Source organism: Lynx rufus, unplaced genomic scaffold (assembly GCF_022079265.1).
Source record: "Lynx rufus isolate CCGP_SWC_20201006 ecotype Redwood Valley unplaced genomic scaffold, mLynRuf1.p SCAF_24, whole genome shotgun sequence".
Lineage (NCBI taxonomy): Eukaryota > Metazoa > Chordata > Mammalia > Carnivora > Felidae > Lynx > Lynx rufus.
In genome coordinates this window covers 16,872,542-16,900,450 of record NW_025814839.1, presented here as the reverse complement: position 1 = coordinate 16,900,450, position 27,909 = coordinate 16,872,542, and the positions used below count along the sequence as shown (strand labels likewise).

Below are 27,909 nucleotides of genomic sequence, written 5' to 3'. Positions count from 1 at the left end.
TGGAAATGCTCTGAGGCTTCTCTCAGCCTTGTTTGGAGACCACAGAGGGGTCCTTGCGCCCACCCAAACAGAGCAGTGGTGAGGGGAGCTGCCTTCCCTTGTCCTTCTGGGGCCCGTGGGCAGGTTCCTGTCCAGCTGACCACTATTCTGCTCCTGACAGCTTGCTCATTTGAGGCCTGGGGAGATGAATAAAAATAGATTCCATAACTGTTTAAAATCGGTTGGCAAACTGACGGCCAGATGGTGCTGGTTCCTGTGTGCAAGGGGTAAACTATTTTGAATGTGGAAAGGACTATTTTAAAGTTTGAATTGAAGTGAAAAGCTGCCTCCCCAATGCCATGAGTGAGCCACATCAAGGAGAAGCCATAACCGTCCCCTCGGTGTCTGGGAAGGGCTCGGCCCTGTGTGAGTCGCACGGTCTATTCTGAGTGCTGCATGAGGAGCGGGAACAGGAAGGTGGCTGGCCCAGCCCCCGCTTGAGAGGCTTGGTTTCCAGGGGCCAGGACAGTGCTGAACACCCAGCATGGCATTTTGGCTGGTCCTGACCCAGGGGGACTCTACCCCCAAGCCCCAGGTTAGCCCAGCACTACTGTCCTGGCTCCAGAGGTCCCCACTCTTGGTCTTGGAGGCCTGAGATGGCTGTGTGTCTCCTGCTATAGTAGCCTCTGAGCCGTGCAGGCCTAGCGTGAACCTCGACATTTCCCCTACCTGCCTTTAGGATGTGTGTACTGAGGACAGCCTACTACTTCTTGGTGGGAGGCCGGGGGTGGAGGGGGGATGTTGTTGACCTCAGTGTGTCCCCAGGTGTGAGCTTCTGGACATGCAGAGTGGCTCAGAGAGACTGTGAGTCTGCACGACTTCCTCCTGTTTGCTACTTGTATGATGACAGGCCAGTTAGAGGCAAGACTACAGTCATGCTGGCCATGTGAGGACCAGTATGGTGGGGTAGATGGTGGGTGGGCAGCCTCAGCCCCAGCAGCATGGGGGGCAGATACCTGGGAGCCCCAAAGCCTGAGGGTGCCTGCAGGCCAGACATGGCAGTCAGACATCTGGCGGGTCCTGGCTGGCTGCAGGTGGAAATGCGGCCCTTTCTCCTATCCTCCCTGCATCCATGGTTACCAGAATTTGCTGTGCGCTGGTGGCTAGATACAGAGCCAGTCACCAAGATGGCCCCTGTCAACCCAAGGAACCCACTCAGCCTAGAACTTCTGGGCATTTGCCCCATCTCCCCACCTCCTCCATGAGCCCAAGGGCCACCTGCCCCAGCGTCCAGCAGTCCCCTGGCTCCTTCCTCAAGCCCATATCTAGGAAGGCAGTGACTGCACAGGGGCCAGGCTTAAGCAGGGTCTCGGCTCTGCAGACCCTTCTGAGAGCTTGAGGGGCTGCCTGGGGCCACAGGCAGGACAGGCACAGGGCCCAGGCTGGCTGACCCCACGCCCTGCTCACCCGCCCATATTTGGGGAGCAGTGAGATCGTTGTCAGGATTAGGATTAGGGACGACAAAAGCGATTAGAGTTTGTCCTCCTTCCTCCTGGCCACAGCTGGACAAAGGTTTCTAGCTCAGAGACACGGCGTCCATCCCCCCGGATCCCTGTCAGGAGGACCGGCAGCAGCTCCCCTTGGAGTTCACACGGCTCAGGTGGGCAGGCCTCACAGCCCCCTTCACCAAGGCGAGGCTTCTGAGAAGGCAGAGCCCCTCGTGGGAAGGAATGGTCTACCGGCCCCCCAGCCTGTTGCTGAGCAGAGCTAGCCCCAGTTTGGGAGGCTGCCTTTTCTGTCCTGGGCTTTTTGGTTCTCACTCTGCTTTGGGGCAGCTCAGCAGGCTCCCCACCCTCCACACAGAGGTAGAACTGCATTGCCTGCAGGACCCCGCACCTCTTCATCTCGGGCACCCTCTCGACAGCCCTGAGGGTAGGAGGAAGGGGCAGGGCTTGGAGACTGGAACCTTGTTTCCACCCAGAGGGCAATTACCCAATGGGCCATGGAATCAGGGACTCTGTAGGAGTCTTGGGGTTCAGCCCTCTATTTTTCCCATGAGGACACCACGGCCCAAGAGGCCAGCCTCCTTGTTCTGTCCATTCCTCGTCCCTTGCTTCATTTAAGAGCATGTACGGTGTGGGAGGGGGCTTCGTGGTGGCCTAGGGCACCGCTCTTAAGGCTGGGCCTGAGCTCTCTGAGAGTTGTGGCAGAGAGGAAATGTGACCATGTTCAGGGTGTGGGTAAGCCAGGCCCCTCCCTGGGCCCTGGAAGCTGCCCCCAGCCGGCCCCCCAGCAGGCCCCAGGCCTAATCCAGCTTAGTGAATGCACAGTGCACAGACCAGCTCAGCATTCCAGGGCAGCTGGGCCAGGCCAGCACCTGCCTCCCTCCACGGCGTGGCTGGGATGGGGCCTGGAGAAGGTGGGCAGCGGCAGAGGAAACCTTGGGAGTTGAGGATGGACACCAGGTAGGCACATCAGGGTGGAAGGGGTGGATGAACTCCCCACAGCCCGTACAGTGACCGGGGCATTTCATTTATTGCAGATGAGCTAGGAGTCTGATGGGCCACATGTGAGTGGGGAAGGATGGGGCTCCGGGGGGTGAGTCTGGAGAGGATAGGAGGCCAGGTCTGTAAGAGGCTGTCAGCTATTGCACAAAATACACCAAACATTCCATTTTCTCTTGGAAGAAAAGATGGTAGCTTCCAAAGCATTTCGAGTTCGTGAACATCAGAACATCAGGGGTGGGAGATAGGGAGTCTAATTCATCTCTGCACTATGATCATCTCTCCCTCTTTGCTTTTGTAGCCAGAAAGCCCAAAGGCCACATAGAGTCCTCCGACGTGGATTTGTGGGAGGTAGTTACCATGACCTCTGGCTACTGTTTTATACTGTGGTTTGTGGCTCTTTTACCAGTCTTGTTTTAAATGCCATCAGTTACATGATATCAAAGTGCCCATCAGTGTCAAAGCCCAGTGACAGAGAGATGGCGACAGGAACTATAGAGGGCTACCGGGGAGTGACGGTGGCAGGTATGAAGGAGTGGTGCTGGTGGAGGGCAAGGGTGGAGGTAAGGGGCGTGGTGCCGCTGCCAGGCCAATCTGGGGAAGGGGGACAGGCAACATGCCACAGGGCAGAGCACCCACAGACCAAGAAGAACCCAGAAAACCTTGAGGCACCCATTGTGTGTCTTGCCCATAAAAAGGCCATGTGTGCGGCACAGCCTGGGCCTCTGTACCCTCACCCCAAGACATGCAGGCCTGGCTCTATGGGGGAAGCATGGCTCTGGGGCCCATCCTGCCTGTCCCTTGGGCAGCCCCTTCTCCCTGGGCCTCAGTCTCGGGACAGGGGACCCGGCAAGGGGCTTTCCTGGAGCGGTGTGCCCCATGCCTATGCCCACCCAGGGAAACAAGGGTGCTCCTCCTCCAGCAGCACTGGGCCTCCTTCTGACATGCACGGTGCACCCGGCTCAGCAGGGCCTAGCAAGCTGCCAGGGCCAGCGGCAGGGTCGGCCGGCACCCCTGCAGTGTTAGGACTCCTTACTTGATCAGCAAACAGGTGGCAGGAACTGAGACTAGCTTGACTGGGCACCGTGGCTGAGCTTAGGGCTGTGGGGAGACAAGGAGGATGTGGGACAGGAGTCTCAAGGGAGTAACGGCTCAGGGTGGACTGAACTCTGGGGTGAGGACCTGGGTTCTGGGTCTCGGTCTGCTACCTCTTGCTGTGGGACCTCGGAGCCTCGGTTTCACCATCTTTGGAATGGGGTGGGGGGGTCCCTACCCACCCATTTCATAGGACTCCAGGGGATACCCCGCCCCCCACCCTCTACCACTACTTCTTATACTCACTGGTGCAGACCCAGCAAAGAGGTGCCTTCTACTTTGGCCTTTGGAATGGGTAGCCATGTGGCCTGAGGCCTGCAGTGGTGAGGGAGGAGCAGGGACCCAGGACAAGGACTGAAGCCTTGTGGGACCCTGGGTGGTGAAAGCTTGGCTCCAAGTCACAGGCCAGTCAGGCGTGGCCTCATCCCCAAATTGCATGACAGACCATGAATGCAGCTCCACACCAGTGGGGGAACCTCATAGATCCTTAATTTGCAAACTCAAAATAGCCCCGGATCTGCGGCTGCCCTGGGTGCAGCCTCTCCTGTCTCCAGAGCCTGTTAAATTTGTAAGGATTTAACTCCCGCCCCACCCTGTGCCAGGTCACCTGCCAGTATAAATCCCTGCCCCTTCTGGAGAAGCCGGTTACAGTGGCTTAGGTATGGCCAGGTGGGAACATTCTGGGGAGGGTGGGGAAGCCCCTGAATCTGAGGTGGACTGAATACACCTCCTCCCCAGAGCCTTGCAGGGCAGCTGCTGGAAACTGAGCCTCAGTTTCCTCATTTGTTAATTGGGGATGATCCCACTCCTCCTACCTCAAGGATTTTCCTGGGCAAAGCTGGACAGGGAACCTGAGAGCACAGGATCTATCCGATATTACTGTTCTGCATCACAGGACACAGGCTCAGAGGGGCAGAGTGGCTTGTGCAGGAACCCAGGCCTTCCCACTCCTGATAACAAGCCTTTTTCATTATACTTTGCTGGTTCCCTTGGGCCCCCATCACATCTTTAGAATGGTGTGTGGGGATGAGGGGGTATGGGGAGGAAGCCTGGCCCAGCCCACTCCACATGGGTGCTGGGAGGGGAGATGAGAGAGACAGGAAGGCACAAGGGGGTGGGCTTGAGGAGTGAGATGCCTGCTGGGGCCTGCTGGGCGGCCAGCCCTCTGGGTCCCAGGCTGAGACCCTTCCCCACAGGAGCTTGCCCCCTCTGGTGAGGCGCTGTCTCTCCCCATTCTCCTGAGAGGCCCCGACACCCATCCCTAGGAGGGTGTTCCCTCACCCAGCAAATGTGCGGAGCCGCTGCTGAGTTTGGGGGTTCTGAGGGACCAAGAGAAACCAGCACAGTCACTAGAGAAGCTAATTTGCAGACGTGAGATTGGGGGGTGGGAGTAGGAGTGTCTGGGGGAACCTGACTGAGCTGGCACAGGAGCCTTTCCTGGGGAAGACGTGAGAGAGGTCTGAGCAGCAGTTGGGTAGCCGGTAGGCAGGTGCTGATGCCTGTGGTGTCCCCGAGGGAGTGTCTGTGGCGTGCTACTTGGCCAGTCACTGCACAGGACCTCCATGGTTCCTCCCGACTGCCCTCAAGATAGTGCCACGTTGTCCCTGTGTCACAGACGAGGGGCTGTGTACCTCTGTCCCTCCGGAAAAGCGTGACTCTAACCCTCAGGGTCAGACAGCATGTAATGTGTGTGGAGCCCTGTGGCTGGTGCAACAGGAGTGGGAAGGGAGAGGTGGGGAGTGGTGGCCAGAGACCAGTGACGCAGGTCGGGCTGAGGATATATGTCCCTTCCTACTGCATTGAAGGAGTCCAGAAGGGACAAATCCAGAGGCTGCTGGCTCGGACCTCAATGCCCTCCAGGGACAGCTGAGCCCAGCGCCCTCCTCTCTGCTGGGATGACAGGGGCAGAATGCCCAACCCCTGCTTCATAAGAGTGTGGTAGAACCACTGTGAACCTTGGAAGCTGAAAAGAATCTGGATGTGAATGTAGGCCACAAGTTTGAAGGGGGAACCTCACTTAAAAGCAGAGTTATGTGGTACAGACTTGGAGGCAACCTTGGGGAAAGGTCCAGTCTCAGCTTCTCTGCCAGACAAGTCTTCACCTCTCTAAACCAGGAAGTACAGCAGAATGTGGCTTTCCTTCCTTCTGTGCCAAAGGCGGGGACTGGCCTGAGCACCACAGGTCTTGGGCTCTAGTGGGGACAGAGGTTGTGACAGACCTCAGGTCCAGCACATAGTGAGGATGTGGCAGCTGAACTTGGGCCCCAACCATATGGAAACCCAGCCTCCCCAGCTGCTGCTGGTGCGGCAGCATCCGCCAGTCACACCCGGCTTTGGTGTTCTCAGATGGCATCCTGACTGTGGGACGCCGGCCAGGGCAGATGCCAGTCCCCGGGCTGGCTCTGAGAAATCCAGGGTCCCCATGTCCCCATGGCAGCTAAAAGGGGCAGCAAAGGTGTTTCTGAGCACCCCAACTAAGGGAGGGGGAGGGGTGAGAGCACCCCAGGGTCTCGCTGACCCGCAGCTGGCAGGTGGGGTGTGGGGGCGGACAGGCCCGCTGCCCCAGGCCCTGTGCTCACCGCCACTCCTCCCTCCCAAGGCCTGCAAGGACTTCTTGGAACTAGCAGAGACACACAGCCGGAAATGGCAGCGTGCATTACAGTATGAGCAAGAACAGCGCATCCACCTGGAAGAGACCATTGAGCAGCTAGCCAAGCAGCACAATAGTCTCGAACGGGCCTTCCGCAGTGCCCCCGGCCGGGCCACCAACCCCACCAAGAGCTTCAGCAAAGGTGAGTGGGTGAGGGCCGCCCAGCCTGGCTAGGTCCCTTGCTCCGGGGCTGCTCAGCTTCTGTCCATCCAACTGGTGCTTCGCCTACTCCTGTCTCTGCCAGCCGGCTCTGCTTACACAGGCCACTAATACACATAGCCCTTGACATGCCCGCATTTGGATGTGCCTATGTGACTTTGTATGTCCCACAGCCACCCTCAAAGGGCAATTATCTCCCTGTGTTTAAGTTCTAGTTCTCATAAGAAGAGTCCAGTGAGCCCAACTGGCCCTCTGTGGCAGGGCTGCCCTGGGGTTGGCCTGGGGGTGACAGGTACCCCAGGAAGGGGGTCCTTCAAAGGGAAGCTCGGCCCTAGACAGACTGACTGGCATGTTGAGAGATCAGGGGAGGCTTCCAGAAGTAGGGAGGCCTCTGAGCCAGAGCACCGAGAGGGAAACTCATTCCAGGAAGGGGAGGGAGGGCAGCCACAGCCAGGTTAATGGGGACCAGGTGACTAGAGTGGGGAGGGGGCGAGGGGCAGGGGCAAGGAGCAGGGTCCAAAGTGGAAGTTACCCTTTGGGCTCTGGACTTCCTCAGGCAGTTGAGTTTTCAGAGTTGCAGACTGAGGCGGTGGTTTTACATGTGTCTCTAGGAAGCCTCTTAACTCCCAAAGGAGAGGACAGTGAGGAAGATGAAGATACCGAGTACTTCGATGCCATGGAAGACTCTACATCTTTCATCACCGTGATCACCGAGGCCAAGGAGGACAGGTGGGTTCTCCAGGCAGGGCTGGCTGTCCCTGGAAGGAGCCTCTCCCAGGGTTAGCCTTCCCTGCCTTGTTCTTCCTACCCTCTGTACTCGGGGCATTCTTTCAAGCCTTGCTCCAAATTATATTTTGGTTAGCTTTGTTCTGTTCTTCCTTTGATCCAAAATGCCCAAATAGAGTTTGAATCAGGGTTTAATTTTAAGTGGAGCCGGAGAACAAGGCAGTGGCTGGATCTAGTTCCAGCCGGAGGAGGTGGGGGTTGAGGCTGTGACCCAAGGGCCAGGGCCTAGAAGGCAGTGGCTGCTCATTCTTGCCTCTGGAGCTACACAGTCCCAGCCACTCCCTCCAGTACATCAGCATTCCAGAACAGACCAGAGATGCAGGAAGTCCCATTTATTTTCTATTTCCAAGCCTTGGTTTCACTTTTTCATAAAAACCTGCTCATTCAGGATGTTTCTGAATACCCAGTAGAGCACAGTAGTAACTGGGACGCTGTTGTCAGACTCTGGGGTCCTCAGGAAGTGCTCATGGGTCAGATCGTGCTGGTGCCAGACAAGCAGAGATGTGGGTGGGGAGTCAAAGGGCAGCACCCTGGGGCTTGAACGTAGATTTTGCTCTAATTAGGAGTTCCCTCATTAGGATCTTTTATTCTCATTACATTGCTTCAGGCCCTAACAATAGAAGGCTCGTCAGTCTGGCAGCATTGGGGGCCAGAGAGGAGGCCACTGAGCCCCACCGGTGTCTGCCCCCAACCCCCATGGCCTGGGGAGGAGCTGCCGCTCCAAGTCCTGGAACGGTGACCTAACTGACCACAGCCTGTGCTGCTCACTGCCACCTTCCCCCATGGGGCACATCAGAATCACGGAGTCTCCCCGGCTCACTCACAGGCTGCCCTCAAGCAGGGTACTCAGCTCCTTGTGGATGAGGAAGTGCAGGCTTTCTAGCAGCCTTACTCCCCGAATCTGTTCTGCTGCCTGCCATGTCCCACGCTGCCTTCCATGGATGGACTCCCTGAAGCCCAGTCCAGGGGTCACGGAGGCTGGTAAAAACCCCTGGCTGCTCCTTTTTTTGCATCTGTGGACCAACATGTGTCACCACCTCCCTGTCCTGGTTTCTTCCAGGGGAAGAGCTGTTCGGATCTCTCTAACCCCTTCCGGAGTTTCTGGTCCTATCAACATTGTATTTCCAACTCAGTCACGTTCCATTTTCCAGTAGTATTTTAAAATTTGCTCTCAAAATTAGCTTGGCTTACGCTTTCTGAATTTCCTTTCACTTTATAACCTAGCATGTCACCCTCTTGGATCCCTCCAGGTCCCCACCCACCCCTCCCATACCTGCAGTCCCCAGGGGCCTCGGCTCAGCCTCCTCCTTCCTGCCCCCATCCCAGCCACCTGCCACACCTCAGCCAACAGCCCCAGGCCCCTCTGCTGCCACTCGACCAGCAAGCAGGTGACCCCTGTACTCAACACTCTTCATTGGCTCCCCAGGTTCCCGACATGGCCCTGAGGCCCAAACCAGCCCCTTCCCTGGTGGTGCAGCTACTCTGGACATCAGGCAGAGGACTCTGGGCATCAGGCAGGTCCTCTGCCAAGGTGGCCCCTGGTCCCCTTCCCCTTCCCCCAGCGACCAATAAATCCTTCCCATTCCCTGAGGCCCTGACTGCCAAGTGCCTGTCCCCTGTCCCAGTTGGCCCAGGTCACCCCTCCTTGGGGCTCCCTCAGAGCCTGGGCCCCTTGGCCATAGCGCCCCCTGCTGCTCTGGCCAACCATCCCTCCACAAGCACTCAGACACAGGGATGCATCTGATCCACGTCCTGCCCTTCTGGAATCCCAGTCTAGTGCAGGAATCAGACCAGGAGAGAGTGAGGACACAGTGGGGTCTTGTCTGTGACGGAGAGCGCCCACAGGGCCCTAGGAGGCTCTGCCAGAGGATATAGCCATCCCCAGCGTCATCTGGGTCCTGGGTCAGCCAGTTCCAGGAGGGGGTTGTGTACAGGGACCTCACGGGACTTTGCTTGAGCAGCTGCTCCCACAGGGCATCAGTGTGTGGGAGCCCCTCCAAATTGCTGCCCTGGGCCCCTCAGCCCAGCTGAATGTCCCAAACTGGAGATGCCCCACTGGAGAAGCAGCCTTGGGGTGGCTGCCCCTGGCACCTCACCGGAGGTGTCTGCACAGAAGGTGGCCATGTCCCCAGGAGGCCTCAGGATTTATAAATAACTTGCCTCCCCTTTTGTGTTCCCTGCAGAAAAGCTGAGGGTGGAACCACAGGCTCAGTGGACTGGACGTCATCAGACAATGTGAGTGAGAGGGAGAGACCCCAAGGGTGGCTGGAGGGCAGGCTGGCACTTTGGGCTCAGGGCCGCTGGGGCGGGCTCGGTGCCCTGGCTGCCTTCCCCCTGCTTCAGGTGGAGCCAGCCTGGCCCTTTGCCAACCATATGCCAGTGGCCAGCTCCGTCCTCTAACCGCACTGGGGTTAGTGAGGGCCAGGGCGGGAGGGCTGAAGGGGCATGCTGGCCTCCACTGACAGGCACATTCTGCCTCTCTGGCAGGTGCTAGATGGTGCCTCACTTGTGCCCAAGGGCCCCCCCAAAGTCAAGAGACGTGTCCGCATCCCTGACAAACCCAACTACAGCCTTAATCTCTGGAGCATCATGAAGAACTGCATCGGCCGGGAGCTCTCCAAGATCCCCATGCCGGTAGGGGGCTGGGGCAGGGCAGCCTCAGTGGGTCCTGGTAGGCTCTCTTCTCTGCGTGGATGGAAAGTAATGGCCTGTGTGAAGGGCAAGTGGCGCTGGGTGTCATTTTCTTGATGATACCCAAGGAGCATGTAACAAATTATCAAATTGTGTTCAAGGACATTGCCAAAATCCCCCCAACAGCAGAGGTCTCAGGCTCTGAGGGAAGGAGCTAAGGAGTGATGTGGGGACCTCTAGAGTGCCTCTGCACCTGACAGAGCCTCACGATGTCCTGACTGTCCTGACCTCATAGACAAGGGGGTGGCAGGATTGGGCCGTGTGTATGGACGGGTAGGCCCCCCTCTGTGCTGGGATCTGTCCCCGGCACCTACACCATCCTCGTGCCACCGGGCTGTGATGGCATCTCCAGGAGGAAGAGTTTGGGGGTGCTGGGCCAGACTTGGTTTCACTGTGTGCGCCCGGACAAACCCCTTACATCTCTGGCCTCTGTGTCCACATCTGCAAAGTGGGGAGAATAACAGCACCCACATGACAGTGTTTGGGAGGATGAAAGGAGAGAACACAGGGAAGACTGGCTGTGCCCAATGGCTGGCCAAAGGTCGCAGCCCAGCATCACAAGGAGTGAGCAACCCTGCCATGTCTGAGGCCAGGTTGGAGGGCAGGGGCATCCACAGGAGCTTTCAACAGAACGCTTGCATAATAGCTCAGAATAAGAGGGAAAACCCACAATCTGTTCATTCGTTCATTCACTCACTCACTCACTCACTACCTGATTCTATGACTCAGTGCTCAACAAGTCAGAAACCCTGGCCTTTATGGCATTTACATTCTAGGATGGGAGAGTGACAGTAACCATCATGAAAGGGTACGAGGTACAGCAGGTCAGAAAGTGGTGAGGCTGTGGAGGAAACCGAGGCAGGAGGCACTGGGGAGGTGAGTGCATGGAGCCGCTGCTGTAGACAGGGTCATCAGAGGAACCTCACTCTGAAGGTGCCATCTGAGCAGCAGTCTGCAAATATCTGAGGAAGGCAAGGGTGCTGTGCCCACCCCAGGTCTGTGCCGGAAGCAGTGGCCTGACCGCCCGCCCGCCCGCCCGCCCACAGGTCAACTTTAATGAGCCCCTGTCTATGCTCCAGCGGCTGACAGAGGACCTGGAGTACCACCACCTGCTGGACAAGGCGGTGCACTGCACCAGCTCGGTGGAGCAGATGTGCCTGGTGGCCGCCTTCTCCGTGTCCTCCTACTCCACCACGGTGCACCGCATCGCCAAGCCCTTCAACCCCATGCTGGGGGAGACCTTTGAGCTGGACCGCCTCGATGATATGGGCCTGCGCTCCCTCTGCGAGCAGGTGAGACCCACTCACACTCCACCCGAGCTGCTCCTGCCAGGCCTGGGGGGCAGGGCGAGACGGATGGGACCGGCTTCTGACCCCAACGTGCCGGTGCCCACGGGGCCAAACCAAGGTCAAGGCAGAAGGCGGGCCTCCTGCAACAGGGGAAGGTCCAGGAACATGCCATCCCAACAGGCCTCCCAGAGACACCTTGGTAAGGACAGAGTCAGGGCTGGTGTGCCGGAAAGAGGACGTTCCCCCTCCCAGCCAGGAGCCATGTGGCAGCCGTCGAGGGACATGTGCGAGGGTGCTCTTAGGGAGTCCCGGTGGGCTAGAGTGGGGAAGGTGGCAGGCAGAGAGAAGCCTGCACCCTGTGGGGCCCCTGGTCAGGAACGGTGCAGGTCTGGGGTGTGAGGAGCTTCTGGGGCGCAGGGGTCCTGTCCTGGGCGTGGTGGGGGTGGGGGGGACAGAGGTCAGCTCGCTTCCATCCCTTCTCCAAGCCTTCCCCGCAGAGATGTGTATTCTCCCCACAGAGCAGAGCCAAAACCGGGCCCTGCAGTCTGGGAGCCTCAGCAGTAGCACCTCAGCCTTTGGCACCCTTGTCTGAAGAGGGGTGGTTCTCTTGGTCCCTCCCTGGTGCTGGGAGGACCCAGGCAAGTGCTGTGTAAAGGCACCCAAAATAGAGCTTCCTGCTTGGGCTGCTGAATGTTAGTGGTGTGCCAAGCACTGTTCTGGGATTACGGTCTGGTGGCTAGTTTAAAATGCGCATTCTGGCTGCAGTGTAGCCCTACAGGAGGCGGTTGTGGTGGCCACACCAGGGGGAAGCGGGAGGGCAGAGCACAGGCATGCTTAGAAAGTAGAGCTGGAGACTGGCTCATGCTTTGGATGTGGGGAGACAGGGCATGGGAGCGAGGGAGGCAAGGGAAGGCAGCAAGAATGACCCCAGCGTTCTTGGCCTGAACTACTAAGTGAACACATTTCTTCACTCAGTAGAGTTGACGAAGTGCCCACAGTGTACCAGGTGCTATATAGGCTGCTGGGAAGTGAGCAGATGGGGCACCTGTTCTCATGAGGGGGGAGGGAAGGATAGGACTGTGTACATCAGATGGTTCTGGCTCCTTTAGAAAGCCAGCTGAGGCACAGAGGGAGAAAGGCACACAGGTCAGAGAGGAAGCAGGGGGGCAGCCAGAGGTCTCTGGTTCCACTCCATGTGGCAGGTGGAGGAATCATGACACCTGACTTGTTTTATGGGGTCCCCCTGGGTACAGCAGAGAGTGAAGCCCGAAGAGGCTTTGTGCCACCCACTGTGGCCTGGTGAGGGGGAGGGATGGATTCTAGATGCATTTGCTAAGAATTAGAGGGGGAACACAAGAAAGAGGGCCAGGGAGGACTCCAGAGAATTTGGTGTGAGCAGCTGTTAAGACTAGATCATTGTGGGGTGCCTGGGTGGCTCAGTTGGTTAAGCCCCCAACTTTGGCTCAGGTCATGATCTCGCAGTTCGTGAGTTCAAGTCCCACGTCGGGCTCTGTGCTGACAGCTCAGAGCCTGGAGCCTGCTTCAGATTGTGTCTCCCTCTCTCTCTGCCCCTCCCCTGCTAATTCTCTCTCTCTCTCTCTCTCTCTCTCTCTCCCAAAAATAAACATTAAAAAAAAAAAAAAGACTCTAGCATTGGCCTGCAGGAAGCCATGACACAGAGTTCCAGGGCCAGCCCCTTGGGGGTCACGTCCCTGAGTTTGCCAGTGGGGTAGGCTTTAGGGCATGTGGGGCCCTGACTATAGGCGACGAGGAGTGGTTGGCAGGTTTGGCCTGTGCTTCTGAGACTAGAAAGGAAGTGAGTGCCACTTACAGTGACAGGAGACAATGAGAGATGCAGGCGGGCATGTCAGGAGCTCTGGTCAGTCCAAACAGCCACCTGAGTGGAGGTGTCCAGCGGGCAGCCGGGCTGCGAGGCAGGAGCCTGAGGCCATGATACAGTGACAAGGTGCCCTAGGAAGTGAGAAGCCTGGGAGAGGCTGAGCCCAAGCAGCCTGCGACCAAAGGAGCCACAGAAATGAGGAAAAACAAATAAGGGGAAGTCGATGGGGGTGTCCTGGCAGGTGGGACAGCCATCAGGGGCACCCTGGTGTCTGTGAGAGGAAGGTGGAGGTTCTGGGGGCCCCATGTGGGTGTGCACAGCTGGCTGCACTGCCCTCCAGGCCCGGGGCAGGACACGGACATGGACTCCCATGACGGAGCATGCTGGCCAGGAGGGAGGCTGGGTCCAACTCTGCCCCTCAGCTGAAATGGCTTCCCCAGCCTGGGCCTCCTGTGTAACATGGCACACTGGTAGAGGCTCCCCTTTGCAGGCAAGTGGGGAGGCTAACTAGAAAGTGGGCACAGAAGCCTTCGGGAGAGCATCATACTTCACTTCCTAGCCCTCGGCACAGCCTGTCACAGGTGCGTCCTTGAGGCCAGGCTTTGTCATCACCCCATTTCATAGCCCGAGTCCAGCATAGAGATGCCTCAGCCCTCTTCTCTCGACCACAGCAAGGCCAGGACAGCCACCCAAGCTGGTCCCACTGCCACAGCCTTGCTCTTCCACTCAGAGCACCATCCTTCCCAGCGGCTGCTATGGGTTTGTGGCCCGTAGAGGAGCAGCCAGGCCTGCTCCCAGGGCCATGGAGCCGTTCATGCCGAGCACAGGGCAGGCTGTCCCTGCCGGCTGGTTGGGGGGCAGGCCTGGGCCCATGTCAGCAGACACTCATGTCCTGTGGGTCTGGTCTCAGGTGAGCCACCACCCACCATCAGCCGCCCACTACGTGTTCTCCAAGCATGGCTGGAGCCTCTGGCAGGAGATCACCATCTCCAGCAAGTTCCGGGGAAAATACCTCTCCATCATGCCGCTAGGTGAGCTAGAGCCCTGTGCTCTCCCAGGACAGAAAGACATTCTGGATAAGGGGGAGGGTTTTGCCAACCCAGAAGTCATCTCGGGCCTCTAGGAGTGACATTAGTCTCTCTGCAAGTCTGCTCCCCACCTCCCCAAGCTTCCTGGATGCCTCCCTGGCCTATGTCCTGTCCCCAGGGTACATGAATACTGCTTCCACTTGTCAGGACCCTGGGACTGTGGGCAGGCAGGCTGGCTGGGGCCTAGCATGACAAGCCCTGACCTCTGACCCTGTATCTGGCCTCCAGGTGCCATCCACTTAGAATTCCAGGCCAGTGGGAATCACTACGTGTGGAGGAAGAGCACCTCGACTGTGCATAACATCATCGTGGGCAAGCTCTGGATCGACCAGGTCAGGGGGTGCCCTCAGGGAGGGGGTGTGTGGCCCGGAGTTGGGCCGCTGACCACTACCCTCACTCACCAGACAGGGGATATCGAGATTGTGAACCATAAGACCAAGGACCGGTGCCAGCTGAAGTTCTTGCCCTACAGCTACTTCTCCAAAGAGGTCGCCCGGAAGGTAAGCAAGGCTGCCCCTCAGGGTCCCAGGGGTCTAGAGCGGGGGGAAGTGCAGGCCTATGCCAGAGTGCCAATGTCCACAGGTAACAGGAGTGGTGAGTGACAGCCAAGGCAAAGCCCACTACGTGCTGTCAGGTTCATGGGATGAACAGATGGAGTGCGCCAAGATCGTGCAAAGCAGCCCCAGCAGCCCCGGCTCGGATGGGAAGCAGAAGACAGTGTACCAGACGCTGCCGTCCAAGCTGCTGTGGAAGAAGTACCCGCTGCCGTGAGTGGGGCTGCAGGGTTGGCGAAGAGCACAGGGGGAGGGGGAGACGGAGGCAGGGGACCCTGCTCGGCCAGACAAGAAGTGAGCGGCGGGCCCTGGGGTTGGGAAGATTCTGTCCGCATGGAGGCAGAGACCTTGTTGTGTGCCTGGCATCCCAGGGTGGGAGCCAGACACCCAACTGTAAGTAAGCGTGACAGTCTCGGGTGGTAGCGAGTCCTATGCAGAGCGAGTCCTAAGCAGACTGATAAGCACAGAGTCCCCACACTCCAAGGAATGAAAACCAAATGTGAAAATAAGTACAAGAAATAGAAAACTATAAAAAGCGGTACAGCAGATTCCAAAGAGCACAAAACAGAAACTCTACAAAGGAAAAATTAAGTAACTGAATTTGAGAACTCCATTGGGAAGGCTTAACAGAATCCATCAACTGAACCCAGGTCAGAAGAAATAAACACTTCAGACAGACAAAGCCTGGCAAAGACAAGAAGCTAACGGAGAAAGCTTACCGCCTCGTGACCCGGAGTGAGTCCCTGGAGCAGCATCACCAGCAGCCCAGGAGCCCGTAAGAGTGCAGAGTGTCAGGAGGATCCCCAGGGCAGCTGTGTGCCTGTCACGTTGGAGAGCAGGGTCTAACATCCTTCTAGTTAGAGTCCGGAAGGAAAGGGACCATATCTGAAGAGCAAACATCAGAGAATTTTCCACACCAAATCCACACAGTGGAACTGTTGACACTAAATCAAAGAGGAAATATTAAGCAGCCAGATTTGAAGAAGACATGTATTACTTTCTGAGGGACAGACAGACAGCTCTGTCCTCCTCAGCAATAGTGGAAGCTTGAAGACAGTCAAACAACATCTTCCACGTGCAGGAAGACTCCCCGCCAGCCTAGAATCCTACACCCAGCAAGAACACCTTTACAAAATGAAACTGAAATAGGCACTTTCAGACTATGACTGAAACTCCTTTTGCCACCAGCAGGCCTGTATTAAAGGATATGCCTCCTGCAGAAGGAAAGTGATCCCCGAGGGAAGATCTGAGATGTATGAATGAAGAACAAAAACTATGTGAACCTAAGTCAACAGTAAATAAGAACAGCGATGTCTTGTGGGGTTTAGAATCTAAACAAAAAAATACAACTGTGTGATCGCATAAGTAGGAAGAGGGAAACTCCTCAAAGGCCTTTCTGTTACCCAAGGAGGGCAAGATGCACATGAACTTTTGGCTGTGTGAAGTACGCATATTGTAATTCCTACAATAACCACTAAAATAATGTTTACTTGGAATCCAGAAGGAAAAGAATGAAAGAAAAATGGAAAGGAGAGAGAAATAGTTAAATAGTGGAGATAAATTTCCCAGAATAAAAACAAAGAGATGGGAGACCTTGGGTTGCAGAGTTAGTAGAGTTTCAGAGAGAAGAGAGAAAGAAAAACTTTCACCCCGACCACACTATAGTGAAATTTAAGAATACCAAGGAGAAAATTCTCATAGCTCCCAGAGAGGAGTACAAGAAGATTGCAGTCAAGGATGAAGAATCAGATTGACATCAGATCTTTCTTTAAAAAAATGTTTTTATTATTTTTTGAGAGAGAGCATGAGCAGGGGAAGGGCGGAGAGAGAGAGACACAGAATCCAAAACAGGCTCCAGGCTCTGAGCTGTCAGCACAGAGCTGGACGTGGGACTCAAACCCACAAACTGTGAGATCATGACCTGAGCTGAAGTCAGACATGTATTACTTTCTGTGAAGTACACATGTGAAGTACTTCCTACATTTGTAATTCCTACAATAACCACTAAAATAACGTCTAATTGGAATCCCAGAAGGAAAAGAATGAAAGAAAAATGGAAAGGAGAAATAGTTAGACCCTGCTCTCCAACTGAGCACCTGGGAGCCCTGACATCAGATCTTTCAATAACCAATATTTGGAGTAATATTTTCAAGGTAATGAAGATGAAAAAATTAAAAGGTTAGGATTTTTAACCAACCAAGCTATCGTTTAAATATGACGACATAAAAAGTCATCAAGCAAACAGCCTCAGAAGGTTTGCCACACAAAACGCACAATAAAAAAGGTATTAGACATAGTACTTTAAAAGGGGGAGAAAAAAGTCCAGACGTTGCCGCAACAGACACATGAAGTAAAAGCTGTGGTTTTTTTTTTTTTTAACAATTACTAAGACCAAAGAAAAAGAGAAAATATTCCCATAATAATCCAGAACTTAAGATGTAGATAATGTTGACATGACAGGGTTTGAGGAGAGTTGAAAAGGAGGCTGAGGGATATGAAGGAATGCTGAGTTATTACTGGAAGGAAGAGACAAATATAAGATGTTTCAAATAGTAAGAAAAGACTAAAAAGAAAAAGTACAAATAAGAACAGTAAATCAACACAGTGGGAATAGGCCCAAGCATAACAAATATAAATAGATGACACTCACCAGTCAAAAAGCAAAATACTGATTGAGTGGATTTTTAAAATCCAGATACATGCATCTTCTAAGAGATGTCAAAGACAAAAATGTGCAAAGGTTGAAAGTAAAAGATTGACATATCATGGAAACACTCACCAAAAAAGCTACAATAACTATCTTCAAATCAGACAAAATAGACTTTAATAAGAAAAAGACATTATTAGGGATGGAAGAGTTGCTGCATGATAAAAGTCTGAGTTCTTCAAGAAGATCTAAGAGTTCCATTATGCAGGCAATGAAACAGCTTCAAAAATATACAAGCATGAATTGATAGTAAAGGGAGAAATTGATAAATCCATCACTGTGGTGGGAGACAGAGAGATTTCAATACACCCCTCTCATTTGTTGATCGGTCGGCAGTGGGGGAGCCAACAAGGGTCTGCAGGAGATCAAAACAACACAGGATGCCAACATACTTGCAGGTGCAACAATCAGAGAACATACTTTTTACCCTAGTAGACATGGAGTGTAGGCAAAAGTCAATCATGTACTGAACCCTACAGAAAGACTCAACAAAATCATAGGTAGTGTACAGACCACATCTATGATAAGATGGTAAGTCAGAAGTTATGAACAAGGTGACAAAAAGCCCCACAGTGTTTGGAAAAAGTCTCCACATGTTTGGAAAAACTTGTTACGCTGCTAAATAATGCATAGGTAAAATAATAAATTAGAATGGGAATTCTAAAATACGTATAATTGAGGGGCGCCTGGGTGGCGCAGTCGGTTAAGCGTCCGACTTCAGCCAGGTCACGATCTCGCACTCCGTGAGTTCAAGCCCCGCGTCAGGCTCTGGGCTGATGGCTCAGAGCCTGGAGCCTGTTTCCGATTCTGTGTCTCCCTCTCTCTCTGCCCCTCCCCTGTTCATGCTCTGTCTCTCTCTGTCCCAAAAATAAATAAACGTTGAAAAAAAATTTTAAAAAAAATAAAATAAAATACCTATAATTGAGAATGAAGAGATATCAAAACTGGCTGGATGTAACAAAGGCAACGCCGCAAAGGAAATGGATTGCCTTAAATAGGCACGTAAGTGCATTAATTTTGAGACTTTCTTTTCTGAGTTTCTAATTGAAGAAATTAAAGAAAGTTCAACATACAAAACCAAAGAAAGAAGAAAACAGACTTTAAAAATAAGAGCAGAGGGGTGCCTGGGTGGCTCAGTCAGTTAAGCATCTGACTTCAGCTCAGGTCATGATCTCACGGTTCGCGAGTTTGAGCCCCACATCGGGCTCTGTGCTGACAACTCAGAGCCTGAAGCCTGCTTCAGATTCTGTGTCTCCCTCTCTCTCTCACCCTCCCCTGTTCACACTCTGTCTCTCTCTCTCAAAAATAAACATTAATTTTTTTTTAAATAAGAGCAGAGATTAATGAAATAGAAAAAAATAAAAGAGAGTTTAAAAAGCCAAAATTTGATTCTTTGGGGGGAAAAAAACTGACAGAAAACTACTGGCAAGACTGATGAAGAGAGAGTATAGAAATAAATATTATTTTTTAATGTTTATTTATTTTTGAGAAAGAGAACATGAGCAGGGGAGGGGCAGAGAGAGAGGGGGAGAGAGGATCTGAAGTGGGCTCCGCAGTGCTAGAGCCTGATGCAGAGCTCGAACTCATGAACCGTGCAATCATGACCTGAGTTGAAATCGGATACTTAACCTACTGAGCCACCCAGGTGCTCCTAGAAATAAATATTAAAAAAGACTTTAATAAGACATATAAAGTACAAAGAGATCATTAAAATTCAGAAGCACAAATTAGAAAAATAAGAACTGAGTCTAGAAGAAATAAAAAGCCATGAGTAGTCCTATAATAATTAAAGAAACTGAAGCAGTAATTTAAAAATCCCCACAAGGAAAACACAAAGCCCAGATAATTCTGGAGGTGAATTCTACCAAGTTTTCCAGAAATATATTATCCTAGTATTGTATAAAAATCTTCCAGATCAAAGGAAAAGAAGAAATGTTCCCCCTTTCTTATACTGTGAGGCCAGGATAACACTGATGTTGAACTAAGCAAGAAGAGTAGTAAGAAAATTAAAGTTCTGCCCTATTTCACTCATGAATATATCAGCAAAATTCCAAAACAAGACATCAAAAAAATCCAATCCAACAGTGTATAAAAAAGAAAACAACCAGTCCTGTTGAGTTAATCCTAGGCATGCAAGGATGATTTTATATTAGAAAATCTATAAATTAATTCATCACATTAACAAATCTCATTAAGAAAAAAATGTTTTTTTATTTTAAAAAGGGGTGCCTGTGTGGCTCAGTCGGTCAGATGTCCGACTCTTGATTTTGGCTCAGGTCATGATCTCACAGTCATGAGATCAACCCCCACATCGGCCTCCACACTGAGTGTGGAGCCTGCTTAAGATTCTCTCTCTCTCTTTGGGCGCCTGGGTGGCTCAGATGGTTAAATGTCTGACTTTGGCAGGTCATGATCTAATGGTTCATGAGTTCGTGCTTTATGTCAGGCTCTGTTCTGACAGCTCAGAGCCTAGAGCCTGCTTCAGATTCTGTCTCCCTCTCTCTCTGCCCCTCCCCCACTCACACTTTGTGTTTCTCTTTCTCAAAAATAAACACTGAAAAATAAAATTAAAAAAATATATATTCTCTATCCCTCTTCCTCTGCCCCTCCCTGGGCTCATTCTCATTCTCTCTCTCTCTCTCAAAAAAACAAACAAACAAACAAACAAACAAACAAAAAAAAACCCCAAAAAAACCCAAAAAAAAACCAATCTCCGTAGATTCAGAAAAAGCATTTTAGGTATCTTAGTATAAGGTTAATATGCAAAAGTCAATTGCATTTCTATACACTAAAAGAAAACAACTAGAAAATACAATTTAAGAGAAGACAATTATAGGGGCACCTGGGTGGCTCAGTTGGTTGGGTATCCAACTTCAGCTTGGGTCATGATCTCACAGTTTGTGAGTTCGAGCCCCGTGTCGGACTCTGTAATAACAGCTCAGATCCTGGAGCCTGCTTCGGATTCTGTGTCTCCCTCTCTCTCTCTGCCCCTCCCTTGCTTGTGCTCTTTCTCTCTCTCTCTCAAAAATAAACATTAAAAATTTTTTTTAAAAAAGAGAAGATAATTATATCAGAGAACATCAAGGACCTTGTAATGAATCTTATATTCAAGATCTCTATAGGGAAAATTATAAAACTTTACTGAGATATCAAAAAAGAGCTAAATCAATGGATAAAGATACAGTGTTCATAAATAGACTTAATATTACAAAGACATCAGTATCTAAAGAGTAGATCAAACAAAATCACAATGGTGATTTTCACTGCTTGATATTATCATTTTTAAATTTAAACTTAAGAATAAAGGGCCATAACATTTCTAAACAAGAACAACAGAGAAATAAGGACTAGCCCTACTAGACATCAAGACTTATTTTGAAACTGGAATAGAACAGTGAGCCTGGAAACGGACCCATGGATGTATGTATCTTTGGTGTATAACAAAAGTAACATGGCATCGTGTGGAAAGATGGCACTGTTCACTGAAGGAGGTTGGGGAGATGGTTACCCTTATGTAAAAAGATTAACTGAATCTCTCCCTTACATTATAACAGAAATTGACTCAAGGCAAAGGTCTTACAAAAAGTATTAAGCTTAACTTGCTGTTAAGCAAGAGGTTAAACTCTAAGGGAAAATATAGATGAATATCTTTTAGACCTTAAGGAAATACATCTTAAGACACAGAACAGTACTTATGCATTCAACTATATTAAAATATTTTTTTCATTAAATTTTGCTTCAACAACGTGGATGGAACTAAAGTGTGTTATGCTAAGTGAAATTAGTCAGAGAAAGACAAATATCATATGACTTCACTCATATGTGGAATTTAAGATACAAAATAGATAAACATAAGGGAAGGGAAGCAAAAATAATATAAAAACAGGGAGGGGGACAAACCATAAGAGACTCTTAAATACAGAGAACAAACTGAGGGTTGCTGGAGGGGTTGTTGGTGGGGGGATGGGCGAAATGGGCAAGAGGCATTAAGGAAGACACTTGTTGGGGTGAGCACTGGGTGTTATATGTAGGGGATGAATCCCAGGATTCTACTCCTGAAATCATTGCACTATATGCTAACTAACTTGGATATAAATTTTTTAAAAATAAATAATAAAATAAATAATTTTAAAAAAAGAAACTTTGCTTGTTAAAAGACAGTCTAAAGAAAGTGAATATATATGGGGCGCCTGGGTGGCTCAGTCAGGCATCCTGACTTCAGCTCAGGCCATGATCTCACAACTCATGAGTTCAAGGCCTGCGTCAGGCTCTGTTCTGACAGCTCAGAGCCTGGAGCCTGCTTCAGATTCTGTGTCTCCCTCTCTCTTTGCCTCTCTCCCACTCACAGTCTGTCTCTCTCTCAAAAATAAATAAGCATTAAAAAAATTTTTTTAAGTGAATATATAAACTTGCAGAAGAGAATCACAATACTTAACACCCAACAAAAGATCAGTATGGAGAATACATAAAGAGTATTTGACCACAATTAAAAACAATAATTTTTTTTTTTTAATTTTTTTTTTCAACGTTTATTTATTTTTGGGACAGAGAGAGACAGAGCATGAACGGGGGAGGGGCAGAGAGAGAGGGAGACACAGAATCGGAAACAGGCTCCAGGCTCTGAGCCATCAGCCCAGAGCCTGACGCGGGGCTCGAACCCACGGACCGCGAGATCGTGACCTGGCTGAAGTCGGACGCTTAACCGACTGCGCCACCCAGGCGCCCCTAAAAACAATAATTAAAAAAATCAAGAACACCTAGCCCATGAATAAGACAAAAACATCCAGCAGAAAAAGTGCAAGTCACAAGCAAGAATTTCACTCGAGAAGAAACACGTATGGCCAGTCATCATAGGACTGGTTATCAACATCGTTGGTAATTAGGGAAATTCAAATCAAAACCACAGTGAGACCATTTTACCTTCATTTAATTAGAAAAAAAAAATCTGACAGTATCAAGTGTTGAAGATGATACAGATCCACAATATCTCTTATGCATCACTAGTGGGAATGTAAATTGGTGCCACCATGTTGGAAAGCAGGTTGGCCTTACCTCCTAAAGAAGAACATCACAGACTCTATAGCCCAGCAATTCCACTTCTAGGTATATACACAAGAGAAATTCCTGCAAATGTACAATAGGAAACATGCATAAGATTACTCCAAAGCAAAAACTTTAAACAACCCAGATTTATTGAATGAATAACTGGGGTATTAGTCACAGGAGGGAATATTACACAGTAGTTGAAATTAACAACAGAAACATTCAACAATATAAATTTTAGCAATGTAACATTAAGGGGAAAAAAGTCCCACAAGGTTACATATATCATGGAATTCTTTTTATACAGTTAAAAACAAGTATGTATGTACGTATATGTAAATGAACACACACGTACACACATACATGCCCAATTAAGACTATTTAAAGATGCAATAAAATTACATTAAATGGTAGGCAAGGGACTGATGAACCCAGGAGTCTTGTGGATGGCTACCTGAGAAGGAGATGGATTGATGAGTTTTCCATATGATTATATGTAGGTTTTGTCAGGATTCTACCTTTTGTTTAGAGGGTTTTCTGGTGGCAGAGTTGCATTAATACAAGCAGACCATGCAAGGACCAATAAAAAGAGGGTGTCATGTAGCAAGGATCATGTTTAATCCAAAGCTGTGCACTTGAGGTCCAAAAAAGGAGAACAAAAAAAAAAAAAAAGAGACACATTTAAATCCAACATATCAGTAATTACATTAAGTACTCCCATTGTAAGTGTAAGATTTCAGATAAGTTTTAAAAATCCAAATATATGTGATTTACAAGAGATACATCTAAGTAAGAAAGTAAAGAAAGACTGGAATAACAGAAAACAAAAAGAGATGTCCATAGATACAACAAACAAAAGCTACTGTAGCTAGATTAATGTCACAAAAACAGATTTTAAAAGGTAAGACAAGAGGTCAGGGACATAATGATAAAGGTTCAATTCACTAGGAAGATGAGTTTTAAGTTTGAATGTATCCTGTACCTAAAAACAGAGCCTCAAAATATTTACAGCAAAAGCTGGTAGAACTATAAGGAGAAATGGATTGATTTACAATGGATTAACAACAAGAGATGACATTTTAATATACCTCTCTTAGTAATGGCTAGAAATAAAAAAAAAAAAAATGAAGAGTTTGAACCATAGAATGTACTGGACAGTTGTAGAACACACTGAACAACTGCAGGAAACACATTCTCTTCAGGCACACCTGGAGCATCTGCAAAAAACTGGCCATTTACTGGGCCTTTCAGCAAATTTTAAAGAACTGAGATTATACGGGCATACTGTCTGACTCCATGGCAATTATACTAGAAATAAAGAAGACAAAAAAAAAAAACCCCAGATGTTTATAAATTCAAGAAATATGCTTCCAGACTAATCCAGAAATCAAAGAACATACACTGATATTAGATACTAGAAAATATAACTGCATGATAAAGTAATACATATAAAAACCGTGAGATTCATCTAATGCAGTACTTGGAGTGCAATGCGTAACCTAAAATGTGTATACTCGAAAAGAACAGCTGAAAAATCATGAGCTAATAAGCAACGATCTCATGAAGTTAGAAAAAGAACAGCAAAATAAACCCCAACAAAGCAGGAGAGGATAAAAGCAAACTCAGTGAAGCAGAAAAACCTAAAATAGAATCAACAGTTTCATCTTCAACCAATGAAGGAAGGGAACGGACAAACCTCTGCCATGACTGTTTGGAATGGAGGGAAGGCATGTATAACCCACATCACAAATGCAAAAGAGGACGTCGCCATGTCACAGATATTAAAGCAGTAGTAAATGAGGGGATGGTGAAACAACGTCACGCTGATCTACTTGAAAAACTGATAGAAATAGGCAAATGCCCAGAGAAGCAGAAGGTAGCAAAACTGATGCGGGTCCGTGGAGCCAGTACACAAGGTGTGAGGAGGAAAGACACCTCCTCGTGGTGGTGGACACGGGGACCCTGGGGGCAGCGGGGTGGGGGAGGCCGTGCGGAGCCCTCACACAGCCATGCCGTGCCGCCGCAGGGAGAACGCGGAGAACATGTACTACTTCTCGGAGCTGGCCCTGACCCTCAACGAGCACGAGGAGGGCGTGGCGCCCACGGACAGCCGCCTGCGGCCAGACCAGCGGCTGATGGAGAAGGGGCACTGGGACGAGGCCAACACGGAGAAGCAGCGGCTGGAGGAGAAGCAGCGCGTGTCGCGGCGCCGGCGGCTGGAGGCCTGCTCACGGGGCTGTGGCACGGAGGAAGGTGAGGCTGGGCGGGGAGGCGGGGAGAGAAGGTACCCTGGGTATGGGGAGCGGGTTCCCACAAGAAAGGGATGGGGTGGGGGAGGGAGGGAAAGGGTACCGCAGGGACAGGGTGGAAGGCAGCAGCGTCCTAGGGGCGGGGGGGGGGGGGGGGAATGGCGTGGGGGGAAGGGTGGGAGAGAGCCTGGGAGTACACCACCGCCCACCCGCACGCCCACTGTGCCTGCCCAGCAGAGAAGGAAGCCGATGTGTACGTGCCGCTGTGGTTCGAGAAGAGGCTGGACCCACTGACCGGGGAGACGGCCTGCATGTACAAGGGCGGCTACTGGGAGGCCAAGGAGAGGCAGGACTGGCACATGTGTCCCAACATCTTCTGAGCTCCATCCCCTCCTGCAAATACAGGCGCCTGTACAGCCTGGTCCACCTTTTCTTTAATACACTCAATTTAGTACTCAGTGGCCCTCCCCCTTACACCTTTTCCCTTTCCTTTTTTTTTTTTTTTAACACTTTTTTGGGGCTTCCACCTTGGAAGGAGCAAGTGCTGATCTGCATTCTCTCCAGCCCCCAGGTGCCCTGGGTCACCCAAGCCCCATCATTTTGGACTTGGGTCCCACTGGGACCCCAGCTCCCAGTTACCACAACTCAGGCAGGCTGGCCCGGGCCCTGGGCTGCCCCAGTCACCAGCCCCACCAAGGGAGACACTGTCCCCCACTGGGGAGCCACTTTTGACTTTTTTAGAAAAAACGATCTCCATTTTCTTTCCAGCCAAGACGTTTAGTAAATATTTTTAGTACAGCACTTAGCAGACCACTTTCTAAGTGTGCTTTCTTGCCACAAATGTGTCCTGGCAAGAGCCCCTTCTTTTTAAGACATCAGGAAGCTAGACCCCTTTGAGCAGGGAGCATTTTGTAGCTCAACATAGCAGGGTCACCAGGAGCACAGGACTCCAGAGAGAAGGGAACTGGAAGGGCCACCTGGCCCAGGAGAGCACAAGTCAGTTGTCTCCAGAGCTACAGCAGCACCCACTGTGGGGGAGGGGATGCCCAAGGGTCCCCAGATAGATTTGAGGGTAACAGCCCCTTGCCTAGCTTTGGCCATGCAGGGGCCGCTCCCCAGCCCCAGAGAGGTCAGGAAGGGCTGGGGGCAGGGCCTGCAGGTGCTCCCCACCCCAGAACCAGGCCCCAAATCAGCAATAAGAACAAACACTTGGCTCAGCCTGGGCTGGTGCCCCCAGGCACCAGAGGCCCAGTGTCCTGCCTCGGCCTCAGGCACCTCCGGGGTGCCCATCTCTGCACCCCCTGAACTCTTTATTTGCCTGATTTATATATATATGATATATAAATATATAAAAAATAGCTATTTTGCTTAAATTTCTATGGTATGTGGAAGTTAAAAAATGATGAAGACAGGGCACCCCTGTCTGAGTTTGGCTCTCCTGTCAGCTGTGTCCTACCCTCTCCTTGGACCCCCTTCCAAGGGCTCCTGCCAATGGTAGGGGGGTACTGGGCCACAGTGGCCATTATCCAGCCCCTCAGAACCCCCATTCCAAACCCTCCCACTTCAGTTTGGTCCTGAAAATTCATCACAGGGTTTTTTTCTGTATATTCCAGGACTGCGTTTGTTTTTATAAAATAAAAAAATAAAAAAAGTGAAACACCAACATGTGAAATGCCTTAGGGTGCCCACTCAAGCAAGAGGCAGGGCGGGCAGGGTGGCCCCACCACGCCCACAGCAGAGCTGTGCAGTGTACCTCTTCTCCACACTGTTTGTGAGGGAGCACCTTCTGACCGGTAATAAAAACCTTGGATTTGGAGTTTTCCAAGGCCTTGTCCCTGAGTCTGTGACTGGGTGGATTGGGGCTGATGCACAGAACAGGTGACCACCTGTATGGCAGCATGGGGGAGGAGCCCCCAGGCTTTATTCTGCTCAGCACTGAGCCCAGCAATGGGAAGCTGGTCTAAATGAGGGGGTGGGGGTGAGAAGGGGGTGGAAGACCTGGTAGGGTCAGGGCCAGGTAGGCTGCGGAGGGCTGAGACAGCACCTAGGAGAGGGGTCACAGCTTTGCCTGGGACTGTCTAGAGCCAAGCCATGGCACCTGCCACGCTCTTCTCTTTGAGGTAACACCCACCTTGGTGAATTCTAAGGTTACTGGACAACCATGACCTGGACTGCTTCTGTTGTCCCAGGTTGCCAAGCAACTCGGATTACTAGCTCCCAGGGCTGGCCAAGAACGGCTTGGTCTGGCCCACTGTGGTGGGGCCTCCCACTGCCAGTGCTTCCAGGTGAGAGAATGTGGTGGGGCAGGGCACCACAGGGGCATCAGAGCCAGGCTCCAACTGCCTGCCCTGAAACCCCAGCACTGTGGGATCCAAGGCTGGCCCTGCACAACTCCTTCCTTACCCAAGCCTTGCTTTCCCATCTGTGAGGAGGCAGGCACTGGTGAGTCCTGCAGCTCTCACTGGCTAGAAGATGCAAGGCGGTGAGACAACCCCAGTATGAACCTGAACCCCGAGATGGGGGAGGGCAGTGGAAGCAGGTCTGCCAGGGGAGAAGATAGGCTGCATGGACAAGGCCCAGAGGTGACAGAAGCCAGTCCACTTAGGCAAAGTAAAGGAAGAGCCTAGAGTGAAGCCAGACAGAGCTCTGAACAGGGAGTGACATCAGGTTGATGTTCTAGAAACCGCTCTGACCAGATCACACAAGTTCCGCCTACACTCAGTAGTCTAACCACTAGCCATCACTGAGTTGAAAATGTCATAGAAAAGATTCTGCAACAAAGGCCATAAGGGGCCTCATAATACATCTGACAAAAAGATGCAAAAGACCTTTATAGATACAACTTTAAATTTTTACTGAGTAATAAGACCTGAGTTAAAGGGAAAAACACCATCTTCATAGGTGGCCAACTCAGTTATGTGGGTTCTTCCAAATCTACAAATCCAACATGATCCAAATCAAAATCTTACCAATATTTTTCAGACACTTGACAAGTGGATTGTGAAATTTGCATGAGAGAGTAATTGAACAAAAAATAGTAGAGCAATTCTTAAGAAGAAGGTAGGGGATGTGGACTTGACCTGCAGATACCCAAACATGCTAGAAATCTACCAAAAGAATTGCATTTTTCTCCACTGCATTCTGGCACCATGTGTAATACCATGTATTTTACTCATTTGTTGACTGTCTCCCCCACCCCCCCCCCAGTGGACTGTGAGCTTCATGAGAGTAGGAATCATGTCTTATACACTGTAGCATCCCCAGTGCCTGGCACA

The 27,909-nt window shown here is 51.1% G+C and overlaps 1 protein-coding gene across 3 annotated transcripts in view; it reads left to right on the top strand.

Moving 5' to 3' along the window:
• OSBP2 (oxysterol binding protein 2) overlaps window positions 1-25,113 on the top strand; it is a 177,311-nt gene extending 152,198 nt beyond the window's left edge. The window contains exons 4-15 of one of the 3 annotated variants that reach the window (XM_047088498.1): window positions 6,178-6,370; window positions 6,999-7,116; window positions 8,559-8,561; window positions 9,357-9,408; window positions 9,661-9,807; window positions 10,911-11,156; window positions 13,904-14,024; window positions 14,310-14,413; window positions 14,486-14,581; window positions 14,664-14,848; window positions 24,412-24,638; window positions 24,872-25,113. In XM_047088498.1, coding sequence (XP_046944454.1) covers window positions 6,178-6,370; window positions 6,999-7,116; window positions 8,559-8,561; window positions 9,357-9,408; window positions 9,661-9,807; window positions 10,911-11,156; window positions 13,904-14,024; window positions 14,310-14,413; window positions 14,486-14,581; window positions 14,664-14,848; window positions 24,412-24,638; window positions 24,872-25,014 — 1,635 coding nt within the window. In that variant the 3' untranslated portion in view covers window positions 25,015-25,113. Of the gene's footprint in view, window positions 1-6,177; window positions 6,371-6,998; window positions 7,117-8,558; window positions 8,562-9,356; window positions 9,409-9,660; window positions 9,808-10,910; window positions 11,157-13,903; window positions 14,025-14,309; window positions 14,414-14,485; window positions 14,582-14,663; window positions 14,849-24,411; window positions 24,639-24,868 lie in introns of all 3 variants that reach the window. The other 2 variants (XM_047088499.1, XM_047088496.1) reach the window with 2 other exon arrangements.
• Window positions 25,114-27,909: the final 2,796 nt, after the last annotated feature.